This window comes from Oncorhynchus mykiss, chromosome 8, assembly GCF_057628025.1.
Source record: "Oncorhynchus mykiss isolate SJ-2025 chromosome 8, ASM5762802v1, whole genome shotgun sequence".
NCBI classification, from domain to species: Eukaryota; Metazoa; Chordata; class Actinopteri; order Salmoniformes; family Salmonidae; genus Oncorhynchus; species Oncorhynchus mykiss.
The window spans coordinates 81,453,924-81,470,299 of NC_143029.1; the positions used below are offsets into that span (position 1 = coordinate 81,453,924).

General features: G+C 40.4%; 1 protein-coding gene across 25 annotated transcripts in view; it reads left to right on the forward strand.

Annotated features, from left to right (window-relative positions):
* Window positions 1–16,376, forward strand: part of LOC110530721 (myomegalin) — a 122,880-nt gene that overhangs the window by 78,077 nt on the left and 28,427 nt on the right. For 24 of the 25 annotated variants that reach the window (XM_090182770.1, XM_090182777.1, XM_090182771.1 and 21 more), the window contains 6 exons: window positions 9,457–9,578; window positions 11,980–12,161; window positions 12,346–12,628; window positions 13,137–13,341; window positions 15,297–15,410; window positions 15,651–15,916. In XM_090182770.1, coding sequence (XP_090038896.1) covers window positions 9,457–9,578; window positions 11,980–12,161; window positions 12,346–12,628; window positions 13,137–13,341; window positions 15,297–15,410; window positions 15,651–15,916 — 1,172 coding nt within the window. The remainder of the gene's footprint in view (window positions 1–9,456; window positions 9,579–11,979; window positions 12,162–12,345; window positions 12,629–13,136; window positions 13,342–15,296; window positions 15,411–15,650; window positions 15,917–16,376) is intronic. The other variant, XM_090182757.1, reaches the window with a different exon arrangement.

Here is a 16,376-nt window from a genome sequence, read left to right on the forward strand (position 1 = left end):
CTAACCAACAACACATTTTTGGGGTGGTTTTTAGTTATATTATAATGTGGCAACATGAACCATAGATATCTATTATTCATTATTAATATATTCAGTGTGTTTTGGATTGTTGTTTTTTTATATTGTTTTTGCAAAATGCCTCCGTGTTGCTTGTTCTGTAATGCCATTTTGTACTGGACTGTGTCTCTGTGTCAATGTTTCCAGCCTTATCGTCACAGTGATGTGATGTGGTGTGTAGATAGCCCAGCTCATGCATTACAGTGAAACGTCTTCAAGTCGTCCATCATGTTTTTTTATACCATCTTTGTGTACACAATGTATGCAGGTCCAAGATATACTTCAGCTGAAATCAAGATGATGGCCAAGTAGTTCCCTCTTATAATTCCTGTAACCTCAGATCTGGGTTCCATTCCATGGGTTTTAAAGTGCCTATCATTTGGTTGCAGATATTCTTAGTCTCCGATAATGCATGAACAACTAGATTAGTAGTCAATAGTGTTTGCTTATCAAAGTAAATAAAGTAAGAATCCTTACCCTAGTTATTTGTTGTTGCAAAACTAAAACGTTGCGCTTATCAATCTTAGATACACCACAACCCAAGTGTCTTAGATACACTACAACCCAAGTGTCTTAGATACACTACAACCCAAGTGTCTTAGATACACCACAACCCAAGTGTCTTAGATACACTACAACCCAAGTGTCTTAGATACACTACAACCCAAGTGTCTTAGATACACCACAACCCAAGTGTCTTAGATACACCACAACCCAAGTGTCTTAGATACACTACAACCCAAGTGTCTTAGATACACCACAACCCAAGTGTCTTAGATACACTACAACCCAAGTGTCTTAGATACACTACAACCCAAGTGTCTTAGATACACTACAACCCAAGTGTCTTAGATACACTACAACCCAAGTGTCTTAGATACACTACAACCCAAGTGTCTTAGATACACTACAACCCAAGTGTCTTAGATACACTACAACCCAAGTGTCTTAGATACACCACAACCCAAGTGTCTTAGATACACTACAACCCAAGTGTCTTAGATACACCACAACCCAAGTGTCTTAGATACACCACAACCCAAGTGTCTTAGATACACCACAACCCAAGTGTCTATTTGTTACATTTATAGATAGACTTTGTAATGATCACATAAAATCTGATAAAAACATGATAAGATGATACCTAGTATCATTCGAGATTCGATTGGTTGGGATTGATTATGTTTTAAGGATTTTAGGATGACTGAAGAAATGTTCCATTTAGATTTGGTGATGAAATGCCAACGCAATTCGAAATGGAAAGTAAAAAAAATGATATTTCCTTTTTTATTTTATTTTTTATTGGGGACTGGATTTCCTCTCCCTTTTTGCCTCCTTATGCAACACAACAAACCTTCCCTTCTCCCCTGACTAGTAGAGAACAGATAAGGAGTGTTCTGTCTATCCCTGAGGTGAAAGAAAGAGAAAGTGATGATCATGTGCTTTTCTCATCCCTGTCTGAACAGCCACCTCTTTCTCCACACTGTATCCATAGTCTCTGTGTCCAAAACACACACTCTTTAAGGCCCAGTGCAGTCAAAAACGTGATTTGCCTGTGTTTTACATATATTTCCACACCATGAGTTTAGAATATTCTGTGAAATTGTGAAACTTATGATAATGCCCTTATAGTGTAAGAGCTTCTTGAAAGGACTGCCTGAAATATCTGCTTGTTTTGGTGGGGTGGAGTTAGTTAGTTAATAGAGCAATAAGAAAAAATAAAAATATTCTGCCAATCACAGCTAGTTTTCAGTTTTCCCCTCCCCACTCAGACCACTCCCAGACAGTCTGACCAAAATTCTTGCTTGAGAAATTTCTCTTCACTAAGAAGCAATTTTTGTTTATTTTTTTTACCATTTTAATTGAAAACTATCACAGTATGGTACTTAATTGTTACCCAGAAATTATTCGATAATAAGATAAAAACAGATGCATTGGACCTTAAACCATTACCACACACACACACACACACACACACACACACAAACACACACACACACACACACATATTCTAAGAATATCTTTAAAAGACACATTTTCTTTCATAGAAGAAATAGATCTGTCATGGGAGCTAAACAACCATCTCTCTGTCTTAACCTATGACTTCTCTGCCACTTGCATGACATTGTGGCATGCATTTCCTGCCTGCATGGCTATGTTTGATGTGATGAGTGAACAGTTATTGGCAACTTAAATGCATCAATCACTTACTATTGGGCATAAATAGAATATGATACGGTACTAATATGTGCCTCACACTACGTATAGAAATAGGATGATATGAAGAAGAACATGAATGTACAGAAGGGTATAAAACATGATTTCTACACTGCCTGGATTACTGCCTGTGTGTCACCGTCACTAGCAGGGGCTCCGGTAAGGACTGGACACATGAAGATGTCCCCTAACAGAAAAGACTAGATCACACCCTCTTCATGTAATATCATGGAATGAATTACTACACCATAAATACAGTGCCTTGCGAAAGTATTCGGCCCCCTTGAACTTTGCGACCTTTTGCCACATTTCAGGCTTCAAACATAAAGATATAAAACTGTATTTTTTTGTGAAGAATCAACAACAAGTGGGACACAATCATGAAGTGGAACGACATTTATTGGATATTTCAAACTTTTTTAACAAATCAAAAACTGAAAAATTGGGCGTGCAAAATTATTCAGCCCCTTTACTTTCAGTGCAGCAAACTCTCTCCAGAAGTTCAGTGAGGATCTCTGAATGATCCAATGTTGACCTAAATGACTAATGATGATAAATACAATCCACCTGTGTGTAATCACGTCTCCGTATAAATGCACCTGCACTGTGATAGTCTCAGAGGTCCGTTAAAAGCGCAGAGAGCATCATGAAGAACAAGGAACACACCAGGCAGGTCCGAGATACTGTTGTGAAGAAGTTTAAAGCCGGATTTGGATACAAAAAGATTTCCCAAGCTTTAAACATCCCAAGGAGCACTGTGCAAGCGATAATATTGAAATGGAAGGAGTATCAGACCACTGCAAATCTACCAAGACCTGGCCGTCCCTCTAAACTTTCAGCTCATACAAGGAGAAGACTGATCAGAGATGCAGCCAAGAGGCCCATGATCACTCTGGATGAACTGCAGAGATCTACAGCTGAGGTGGGAGACTCTGTCCATAGGACAACAATCAGTTGTATATTGCACAAATCTGGCCTTTATGGAAGAGTGGCAAGAAGAAAGCCATTTCTTAAAGATATCCATAAAAAGTGTTGTTTAAAGTTTGCCACAAGCCACCTGGGAGACACACCAAACATGTGGAAGAAGGTGCTCTGGTCAGATGAAACCAAAATTGAACTTTTTGGCAACAATGCAAGACGTTATGTTTGGCGTAAAAGCAACACAGCTGAACATACCATCCCCACTGTCAAACATGGTGGTGGCAGCATCATGGTTTGGGCCTGCTTTTCTTCAGCAGGGACAGGGAAGATGGTTAAAATTGATGGGAAGATGGATGGAGCCAAATACAGGACCATTCTGGAAGAAAACCTGATGGAGTCTGCAAAAGACCTGAGACTGGGGCAGAGATTTATCTTCCAACAAGACAATGATCCAAAACATAAAGCAAAATCTACAATGGAATGGTTCAAAAATAAACATATCCAGGTGTTAGAATGGCCAAGTCAAAGTCCAGACCTGAATCCAATCGAGAATCTGTGGAAAGAACTGAAAACTGCTGTTCACAAATGCTCTCCATCCAACCTCACTGAGCTCGAGCTGTTTTGCAAGGAGGAATGGGAAAAAATGTCAGTCTCTCGATGTGCAAAACTGATAGAGACATACCCCAAGCGACTTACAGCTGTAATCGCAGCAAAAGGTGGTGCTACAAAGTATTAACTTAAGGGGGCTGAATAATTTTGCACGCCCAATTTTTCAGTTTTTGATTTGTTAAAAAAGTTTGAAATATCCAATAAATGTCGTTCCACTTCATGATTGTGTCCCACTTGTTGTTGATTCTTCACAAAAAAATACAGTTTTATATCTTTATGTTTGAAGACTGAAATGTGGCAAAAGGTCGCAAAGTTCAAGGGGGCCGAATACTTTCGCAAGGCACTGTACATGATACATTGATTATACTATTTCCTATTGCTCACAGAAAGATGATTATGTTGTACGTACTTCAGTCATAATACTGTAAGTCCTTAATTAGACATTGGAATAGAGGTAGACTGAGCAACACACATACACACCAGTCTTAAATTTGCGGTAAGCTAAACAAACAGAGCCTTATTGTCCCCCGTCACCCACATAGCTATAGGCCCACCCCACCCTAATACACAGTGCCAAGGGTTAAAAGTCAGTTTTAGATGGTTCAAAACAATCCTAACCAAGAATAATATTTTCCATAAGACTCTTCCATTGATCACAAACTGAAGATTGTATTATCCTCATTGTAATTGTTGGCAGATGTGTGTTGCTATAACAACTACACACAATACACATGCCCTGGTACGAGGAAGAGGATTTCATAGTATGAAGCATTTATATGGAAATATGAAGCTATTGGTATTTATTTCAGGGAGATTTAAACTCCTGATTGCTTGACAGATTGTCTTAAAAGTTTGTGGTTGTTATTACGGTTAAATAGCCTTCTACCGACATTTCTGTAGGGGTTGCTACATTTTTCGTTTACCAGGTAGTATAATGTTTCTCCCTACTAAACAACTATAATGAGGTAGTATAATGTTTCTGCCCACTAAACAACTATAATGAGGTAGTATAATGTTTCTACCTACCTAACAACTATAATGAGGTAGTATAATGCTTCTACCTACCAAACAACTATAATGAGGTAGTATAATGTTTCTCCCTACTAAACAACTATAATGAGGTAGTAAAATCTTTTAACCTACCAAACTACTCAAATTAGGTAGTATAGTGTTTCTCCCTACTGAACAAATATAATGAGGTAGTATTCTGTTTCTAGCTACTAAACAACTATAATGAGTTGTATAATGTTTCTCCCTACTAAACAACTATAATGAGGTAGTATAGTGTTTCTCGTTACTAAACAACTATAATGAGGTAGTATAATGTTTTTGTCACGGCCGTAGAATGAAGTAGACCAAAGCGCAGCGTGGTGAGCGTACATATTCCTTTTTATTAGGATGACGCCGACAAAAACAATAAACAATACAAAAACAACCGTGAAGCATAAGCGCATAAGCGCTATGTGCCACAAACAAAGTTAACTACCCACAAAGACAGGTGGGAAAAAGGGCTGCCTAAGTATGGTTCCCAATCAGAGACAACGATAAACAGCTGTCCCTGATTGAGAACCATACAAATAAATACAAAACATAGAAAATAGAACATAGAATGGCCACCCCACATCACACCCTGACCTAACTAAATAGAGAAATAAAACGGCTCTCTAAGGTCAGGGCGTGACAGTTTCTCCCTACTAAACAACTATCATGAGGTAGTATGGTGTTTCTCCCTACTAAACAAGTCGTATCGTGTATCTCCCTACTAAACAACTGTAATGAGGTAATATAGTGTTATTCCCTACTAAACAACTATAATGAGGTAGTATAGTGTTTCTGACTTTTAAATAACTATAATGAGGTAGTATAGTGTTTCTCCCTACTAAATGAGGTAGTATATACAGTTGAAGTCTGAAGTTTACATACACTTAGGTTGGAGTCATTAAAACTAATTTTTCAACCACACCAACATTTTCTTGTTAACGAACTATAGTTTTGGCAAGTCGGTTAAGACATCTACATTGTGCATGACACAATTAATTTTTCCAACAATTGTTTACAGACAGATTATTTCACTTATAATTCACTGTATCACAATTCCAGTGGATCAGAAGTTTACATACACTAAGTTGACTGTGCCTTTAAACAGCTTGGAAAATTATAGAAAATTATGTCATGGCTTTAGAAGATTCTGATTGGGTAACTGACATCATTTGAGTCAGTTGGAGGTATACCTATGGATGTGTTTCAAGGCTGACCTTCAAAAGCAGTGCCTCTTTGCTTGACATCATGGGAAAATCAAAAGAAATCAGCAAGACCTCAGAAATCAAATGGTAGACCTCCACAAGTCTGATTCATCCTTGGGAGCAATTTCCAAACACCTGAAGGTACCACGTTCATCTGAACAAACAATAGTACGCAAGTGTAAACACCATGGGACCACGCAGCCGTCATACCACTCAGGAAGAAGACGCGTTCTGTCTCCTAGAGATGAACATACTTTGGTGTGAGAAGTGCAAATCAATCCCAAAACCATAGCAAAGTACCTTGTGAAGATGCTGGAGAAAACAGGTACAAAAGTATCAATATCCACAGTAAAACGAGTCCTATATCGACATAACCTGAAAGGCCGCTCAGCAAGGAAGAAGCCACTGCTCCAAAACCGCCATAAAAAAAGCCAGACTACGGTTTGCAACTGCACATGGGGACAAAGATCGTACTTTTTGGAGAAATGTCCTCTGGTCTGATGAAACAAAAATAGAACTGTTTGGCCATAATGACCATCGTTATGTTTGGAGGAAAAAGGGGGAGGCTTGCAAGCCGAAGAACACCATCCCAACCGTAAAGCACGGGGATGGCAGCATCATGTTGTGGTGGTGCTTTGCTGCAGGAGGGACAGGTCCACTTCACAAAATAGATGGCTTCATGAGGAGGGGAAATTATGTGGATATATTGAAGCAACATCTCAAGACATCAGTCAGGAAGTTAAAGCTTGGTCGCAAATGGGTCTTCCAAATGGACAATGACCCCAAGCATACTTCTAAAGTTGTGGCAAAATGGCTTAAGGACAACAAAGTCAAGGTATTGGAATGGCCATCACAAAGCTCTGACCTCAATCCTATAGAAACTTTGTGAGCAGAACTGAAAAAGCATGTGTGAGGAAGGAGGCCTACAAACATGACTCAGTTACACCAGCTCTGTCAGGAGGAATGGGCCAAAATTCACCCAACTTATTGTGGGAAGCTTGTGGAAGGCTACCTGAAACGTTTGACCCAAGTTAAACAATCTAAAGGCAATGCTACCAAATACTAATTGAATGTATGTAAACTTCTGACCCACTGGGAATGTGATGAAAGAAATAAAAGCTGAAATAAATCATTCTCTCTCTACTATTATTCTGACATTTCACATTCCTAAAATAAAGTGGTGATCCTAACTGACCTAAGACATGGAATCTTTACTAGGATTAAATGTCAGGAATTGTGAGTTTTTGTGAGTTTAAATGTAGTTGGCTAATGTGTATATAAACATCCGGCTTCAACTTCCGGCTTCAACTGTATTTATCCCTACTAAACAACTATAATGAGGTAGTATAGTGTTTCTCCCTGTAACTATACAACTATAATGAGGTAGTATAGTGTTTCTCCCTGTAACTATACAACTATAATGAGGTAGTATAGTGTTTCTCCCTGTAACTATACAACTATAATGAGGTAGTATAGTGTTTCTCCCTGTAACTAAACAACTATAATGAGGTAGTATAGTGTTTCTCCCTGTAACTATACAGCTATAATGAGGTAGTATAGTGTTTCTCCCTGTAACTATACAACTATAATGAGGTAGTATAGTGTTTCTCCCTGTAACTAAACAACTATAATGAGGTAGTATAGTGTTTCTCCCTGTAACTATACAACTATAATGAGGTAGTATAGTGTTTCTCCCTGTAACTAAACAACTATAATGAGGTAGTATAGTGTTTCTCCCTGTAACTATACAACTATAATGAGGTAGTATAGTGTTTCTCCCTGTAACTAAACAACTATAATGAGGTAGTATAGTGTTTCTCCCTGTAACTATACAACTATAATGAGGTAGTATAGTGTTTCTCCCTGTAACTATACAACTATAATGAGGAAGTTTAGTGTTTCTACCTACTAAACAACGATAATGAGGTAGTAAAGAGTTTCTCCCTACGAAACAAGTAATATAGTGTTTCCCCCTGCTAAACAACTATAATGAAGTAGCATAATGTTTTTCCCTACTAAACAACTATGATGAGGTAGTAAAGTGTTTCTCTCTATAACTATACAACTGTAATGAGGTAGTATAATGTTTTACCTACTAAACAACTATAATGAGTTATTATAGTGTTTCTCCATACTAAACAACTATGATGAGGTAGTATGGTGTTTCTGCCTACTAAACAAGTATAATGAGGTTGTATAATTGTTCTACCTACTAAACAACTATATTGAGGTAGTTTAGTGTTTCTCCCTACTAAACAACTATATTGAGGAAGTATAATGTTTTCCCTACAACTATACAACTGTAATGAGATAATGTTACTCCCTACTAAACAACTATAATGAGTTATTATAGTGTTTCTCCCTAATAAACAACTATAACGAGGTAGTATAATGGTTTCCCTACTAAACAACTATAATGAGGTAATATAGTGTTTCTCCCTCCAACTATACAACTATGATGAGGTAGCATAGTGTTTCTACCTACTAAACAACTATAATGAGGTAGTATAGTGTTTCTACCTACTACTATACAACTATAATGAGATAGTATAATGTTTCAACCTTTGACTAACTGTATGTGTGTATCTGTGTGTGTGTGTGTGTGTGTGTGTGTGTGTGTGTGTGTGTGTGTGTGTGTGTGTGTGTGTGTGTGTGTGTGTGTGTGTGTGTGTGTGTGTGTGTGTGTGTGCATCTCTGTCCATATCCCCAGCACAGAGTGCTCTAGGTCTGTTATGGAAAAACTCTTCTGTTTGTTATACTGACAGTCACATTCCAGTTGCACCTGTCTGGCTGACGTGTGTGTGCGTGTGTGTGTGTGTCAGACATTCTGTTGCTCACTGTAGACAAGAATTTGACAATCTGAAGATTCCACAGTACTTTTTGGCATCTGATTAGTTAACAAACATTATTGCAATGTGAGTGAATTGTGCTTTGCATGCTTCTCTTTGTATATGGTGTACGTGCATGTTAATAATATGTCCAACTCAACTAATACGGGGAAAAAAGGCTGAATGTCGCCATTTTGTTTGTTTTTAAGTTAATTGTGGAATGTCTTCCTGAGGGCCATATGTAGTGACATGGACAGGACACAGAGAGGACCTCTGCTACACACACACCACATGGTTGGGAAAAAGACAAGAGGGGCTGGTCTGTCCTGGTCTGGGCTCAACGTGGGTGTTTGGCTGTCTACTGGTCACATAACATTTCCCTCATGGCTCCTGCTGAAGTGATTCAGACCAGAGAGATGGAGAGTGGGAGGGAGACAGAGGGAGAGGGAGTGAGAGAGGGAGATAGGGAGAGAGAGAAAGAGGAGAGGGATTGGTGGGGTACGTAAGAAAAACAGACTTCGGAAGGAGAGAGAAAAGACAAGGAAGTGTCTGATCTGATCAGTTGGCTGTTGTGTTTTCAGAGCTCAGCACGGAGGAAGAAGAAGAGGAGGGAGATGATGAAGAGGGCAGCACTGATGAGTTCTCAGACAGTATTGAAGACGATGAAGATAAACTGACTGCCAAAAGTCTGGCCTCCACTAAGGTACATGTGGTTCTTTACCTTTAAATCTTAAAGGGATACTAGATTCTACACCAGTCTTGTGCCTCTCATCCCCTTATACAGTCATTGCTTTCATTATAGCTAATGTTGACAATCTTCTACAGATGTAGGATCTTAATTTGAGCCTGATGCTACAGCAGAAAATAATCCTACAACAACAGGAAATGTAAATTATTATGTTGGTTGTGATTGGTGGACATTTCTGTAGGGGTTGCTACATTTTTTGTTTACCAGGTAGTATAATGTTTCTGCCCACTAAACAACTATAATGAGGTAGTATAGTGTTTCTGCCCACTAAACAACTATAATGAGGTAGTATAATGTTTCTACCTACCTAACAACTATAATGAGGTAGTATAGTGTTTCTGCCCACTAAACAACTATAATGAGGTAGTATAGTGTTTCTCCCTACTAAACAACTATAATGAGGTAGTATAATGTTTCTCCCTACTAAACAACTATAATGAGGTAGTATAATGTTTCTACCTACTAAACAACTATAATGAGGTAGTATAATGTTTCTCCCTACTGAACAACTGTAATGAGGTAGTATAGTGTTTCTCCCTACTAAACAACTATAATGAGGTAGTATAATGTTTCTCCCTACTAAACAACTATAATGAGGTAGTATAATGTTTCTACCTACCTAACAACTATAATGAGGTAGTATAATGCTTCTACCTACCAAACAACTATAATGAGGTAGTATAATGTTTCTCCCTACTAAACAACTATAATGAGGTAGTATAGTGTTTCTGCCCACTAAACAACTATAATGAGGTAGTATAACGTTTCTCCCTACTAAACAACTATAATGAGGTAGTATAGTGTTTCTCCCTACTGAACAACTGTAATGAGGTAGTATAGTGTGTGTGTGTGTGTGTGTGTGTGTGTGTGTGTGTGTGTGTGTGTGTGTGTGTGTGTGTGTGTGTGTGTGTGTGTGTCTGTGTGTGTGTGTGTGTGTGTGTGTGTGTGTGTGTATGTGTGTGTGTGTGTGTGTGTGTGTCTGTGTCGTGTCTGTGTGTGTGTTTGTGTGTCTGTGCGTGTGAGTGTGAGTGTGCGTCTGTACGTGCGTGCGTGCGTGTGTCTATGCATGTTAATGTGTGTGTGTGTGTATGTATGTGTGTGTGCATGTGTCTGTGCATGTGTTCATTTGTGTCTATATGTGTGTGTGTGTGTGTGTGTGTGTGTGTGTGTGTGTGCATATCCCCAGCACAGAGTGCTCTAGGTCTGTTATGGAAAAACTCTTCTGTTTGTTATACTGACAGTCACATTCCAGTTGCACCTTTCTGGCTGACGTGTGTGTGTGCGTATGTGTGTGCTGCGTGCATGTATCTGTGTGTATGTGTGTGTGTGTGAGTGTGTCAAAGTGAAAATTACAAACTTCAGAAGACCTTTTAAACCTCAAATACGCTTCTGCATTGCAGGAAACTTCTTCTGCACCAGAGTGATCAAATTAAGATCCTAATCTGTAGCCTGGGTACCAGACTGTTTCTGTATTCAACAACGCTGCATTGTTCCCTTGCCAAATGAGACCATAAAAAAAGCTGTTGGCTTAAGCAGACACAGACCTGTACCCAGACTAACAATGTTAGAGTTGTTTTAACTAATCATTTTCATGTTATGTTGTATTTAAACAAATAATGTAACTGTAGTTATGTTCTTAGGCTTGACCAATTATTATTGACTAATTATGTACACTAATTTCCCCTCTCTCTTATTACCTGTCTTCCCCTCTCTCTTATTACCTGTCTTCCCCTCTCTTATTACCTGTCTTCCCCTCTCTCTTATTACCTGTCTTCCCTTCTCTCTTATTACCTGTCTTCCCCTCTCTCTTATTACCGGTCTTCCCCTCTCTCTTATTACCTGTCTTCCTCTCTCTCTTATTACCTGTCTTCCCCTCTCTCATATTACCGGTCTTCCCCTCTCTCTTATTACCTGTCTTCCCCTCTCTCTTATTACCTGTCTTCCCCTCTCTCTTATGACCTGTCTTCCCCTCTCTTCCCCTCTCTTATTACCTGTCTTCCCCTCTCTCTTATTACCTGTCTTTCCCTCTCTCTTATTACCTGTCTTCCCCTCTCTTATTACCTGTCTTCCCCTCTCTCTTATTACCTGTCTTCCCCTCTCTCTTATTACCTGTCTTCCCCTCTCTCTTATTACCTGTCTTCCCCTCTCTTCCCCTCTCTTATTACCTGTCTTCCCCTCTCTCGTATTACCTGTCTTTCCCTGTCTCTTATTACCTGTCTTCCCCTCTCTTATTACCTGTCTTCCCCTCTCTCTTATTACCTGTCTTCCCCTATTTATTACCTGTCTTCCCTTCTCTCTTATTACCTGTCTTCCCCTCTCTCTTTTACCCTTCTCTTCTCCTTTCTTTTGTGTCCAGAACTCTGTGGTGGCCTGTGGGCAGGGGGTGCTGTCTGGAGGACCTTTGAGCGGAGCACTGTCCCAGGGGGCAGAGGGGCAGGGACAGCAGCTGGCTGAACAGAAGAGGGCACTAGAAGAAGAAGTGGCGGAGATGAGAACACAGCTGGAGACAACCGGCTGCTCCTCCCTAGCCCAGATGAGGTATGTACCTACACAGTACCGAACTTACCTACTTATCTCAGTGTCTCCCATCTACCTACAAGAAGCACAGTCAAAGGCTCACAGTCTGATTGTCATTGCAGCCATTGTTGTTATTGTGGTGGTTGTTGTTGTGGTTGTTGATGTGGTTGTTAATCAGGAATCCTCTGGTGTCTATTTCTTGCAGGAGAACACTGCAGAAGCTACAACAAGAGAATGAAGCCCTGAAAGATAGCCAAGGGGGATTACCGGGTCTAGGAACTCTGGAGGATCCAACAGACATCTGCCAAGGATGGGGACAGGAGGAGGAGGAGGAGGAGGCACAATCAACAGTGGTACCCACCCAGGGCAACCATGGCCCCCCAGCAGTGAGGATGAGAGAGGGGAGGGGGAACAGACAGTATACCAGACCTCACTCCCTAGACCTGGGGACTCTCCTCTCCCATCACCAGCCAGACCAAACAGAAAAGGTACACATACACTCCTCTACCCTAAACCAGTCTATGCCAGAATAGTGTAAACCTCTCTTTCTCTTTCTCTCTTCGCTTACTCTCTATCTCTCCCTCCCTCTTTCTCTGTCTATTTTTCTCCCCCTCTCTCCTCATATCTCTGTGTTGGTATAGCTAGAGCAGTCTATGTAGGGCTGATAATTTATATAAGCATCATGACTGCCTCTGGGCAGCTGCTGCTCCTGGGTTTCAGGCCAAAGAGACCAGAGGAAAGCAGTGTTCTGTGTTGCTGCTGCATGTGCTTTCGGAAATAGAATGCAGGACATATTCACACTTCTTCTACTCTACATGTCAATGTTTTTTTTCCCATAATGACAAGAAAGGTGTCCGATCTCCGTTTGCTGCCTCCTTTATTTTAGCTTGTGATATAACAACAGTTGGACCATAATGGTCTTTCCTAGTCATGTAAAAGTGAATGAGACTTTTTTCCCCCTTTTTTAACACCACTGTTCTGTCTTGTGCCCTATAGGAGGCTGAATCTGATGATGTCACCGGCGATGTGGGCGGGTTCTGGCAGCATATGGATGCGGGTCTCCGTGAGCAGGCGGCGCATCTGCGTTCTGATTTGGCGCTGAGCAGACAGGAGAGCAGAGAGCTGCAGGAGAGACTCATGGTGTCTGAGGCCACAGTACATGCACAGGCTGAACAACTCAAAGACTACAGGGAACTACTCAGTGAGTCCTCTTGCATATGCTGAAAACATAAATACACACACACACACACACACACACACACATACATATACACAGAACACACACACACAAAGAGATGCACAGAACACACAGATACACAGAACACAGACAGATACACAGAACACACACAGATATGTTTATCGAATCAACTAACTATGTTTAATTGTTACCAGATTAAATTAATCATGTAACAATGAACTCATTAGGAATTTGGGGCACCACTAGAGAAGTTGTTTATAGAGTTACCATCTCCACCGCCCGTTTGGGTAAGAAATGTAATGTATTTACATTCAGATGTCTTTGTTCGTCGTCTCTCTGTTGAAAACAATCAGTCCTTCTATGGGAAGGGCTCAATGGGTGTAAGGCTCTGGTTGTCCACCAGAGGTCACAATGTCCTTCGTAGTTGTCTTGGTCTTGTAGTGGAGTGGAGTGTTCAAATAGAACATATCTTCAGATGCACCAATGGTGGTCTGATATGGGATTTACTTCCTTCCCGCCTCATGTCTTTAGTGAAAGTTCTAGGGCCACTTTTACATGCCCAGCTGCAGACTGGCAATGTTAAGGTCTATTTTTTATCTTCTTCACCTTGTGTGGAGATTCAAAGGTCTAACCATTTTCAGCTACACGTTTTCTGGTCTTAGAGTTTCAACCATTTGTAACGTTTAGCTCGCGCTTCACGTTTGCTGGTCTGGTATGTTAATTCTCAGCGAGTCCTTTTTAAGCACTCTGGTCAAATAGGGCGGTTCCATCACACTGACATGCTCTTCTGACCTCATTCAGGGCGTGGCTTAGTTAATGTGCAAAAGGACATGAAAACTAGGATCTCGTTAGAAAACTAAAGCCACATTAATATCTTAAGAAAAATAGTCTCATCGTTCTTCATATTGTATTAACATCATATTGGATGAAAACTTGAAAGCTAGAATGTGTTTCCTTCCTAAATTACAGTATTTGGTTCATACAGTTTTTAATAACATCACAAAATGAAAAGCAATATGACATTATTATTCTTTAGATCCCCACTGACCATTCTTAACATTCCTATCTTAGAAATATTGTGCCAAAGTTCACTCTTTGGACGTTAGAGTTTTTGTGCGGGCAACAGTCTCTCTAGAGACAAAGGCATTCCTTTGGTTGATACTGAAGAGCAGGAAAGGGTTCTCTGCTGCATAATATTTATGATTGGCACCCCCCCGCCCCGTCTCCCTCGTCTCCTCTCTGTGGGAGAGGGGGTATGGCTATCTGTCAGCCATTTGCCAAGCTGATCTAAGGCCTTGGTTCCTCGACCAGGAGAGTCACATACAGATACACAGAACACACATTCAGATACACAGAGAACACATACAGATACACAGAACACACATACAGATACACAGAACACACACGGATACACAGAACACACATACAGATACACAGAACACACATACAGATACACAGAACTCACATACAGATACACAGAGAACACATGCAGATACACAAAACACACATTCAGATACACAGAGAACACATACAGATACACAGAACACAAATTCAGATACACAGAGAACACATACAGATACACAGAACACACATTCAGATACACAGAGAACACACACAGATACACAGAACACACACAGATACAGATACACAGAACACACACAGATACACATAACACACACACACACAGATACACATAACACACACACACACAGATACACAGAACACACACACACAGATACACAGAATATTTTCTTCCTGAAACTCTGTGAAGATGTCAAAGATCGTGAAGTACTGAACTGGTCTGTGTAAAATATACCTAAGTTCCCCCAGAGAAAAGAACCCACACACATACAGTGGCATATACATATTTAAATATGGTATAACTGATTAACTTAATTGAATCACTCAATGTAATTTATTCAATGGTTGTAACGGTTCTCTCTCTCTGTCTTTCTCAGCAGAGACAACAGTTGAGCAGGACAGTAAGCAGGTCCAGGTGGACCTACAGGACCTGGGCTATGAGACCTGTGGCCGTAGTGAGAACGAGGCAGACAGAGAGGCCAGCAGTCCAGGTAACTTAGCTGTGCCTTTCCCTGTCTCCCGTCTTTTCTCTCACTCCTATCTTACCTATCGCCTCTCTCCCGTTACACCTCTCTGACAGTGTCACCACTCACTGCTTCTATTTCAGTTTGTCACTTGAGACATCTACTGTACCTAACATCTCACAATACAGTACCTGCATCACTTCTCATTCCCACCTCTCCTGTCACTTTACCTTACCCGTGTCCGGTGTGCTGATCTCTACACCCTAGAGTTTGATGATCTGGAGATGTGTACGTCACTGAGCCACCGGCAGGACTACGAGAGTGCCGGAGTTTGGTTCCATGGCGATGGGAGTGTGGGCGGAGCTTTTGATGAAGGCGAGGAGCCAGGGGCAGAATCCTTACAGCAATTGGTCCTGGACCTGCGTTCTCAGCTGACCCGCTGCCACAAGGTGATTCGTGGGTTGCAGCTACGCGTGCGTTCACTATCCACCACCAGTGACTACGCATCCAGTCTGGAACGCACCCCACGCAAGGTACTTCATATACATACAGGGTTGGGTAGGTTACTTTCTAAATGTAATCTGTTACAGGTACTAATTACCTGTCCAAAATTGGAATCAGTAACGTAACTTTTGGATTACCCAACTCAGTAACGTAATCTGATTACATTTCATTACTTTTGGATTACTTTCCCCTTAAGAGGCATTAGAAGAAAACAAAAATGTATGTTACCAATTGAACGACATCTATTGCAGGAAAAATCTATGTTAAAGTTTACGTAGCTGGCCATATATAGATAAAAAAAATACTTTGTAGGTTGGTTATGTAGGCTTCTTCTAACCCATCGCTTTCTACTACACTTAATAATACGATTAAATGATACCTTTACATTAAAAACCAGTCTATCAGAATTCCAGTCAATAAAGGTTTTACCCCTTGATCTTCAAGAGTAGGACTTGGAAATATGGAAGTATAGATTAGCCAAATTGTTTT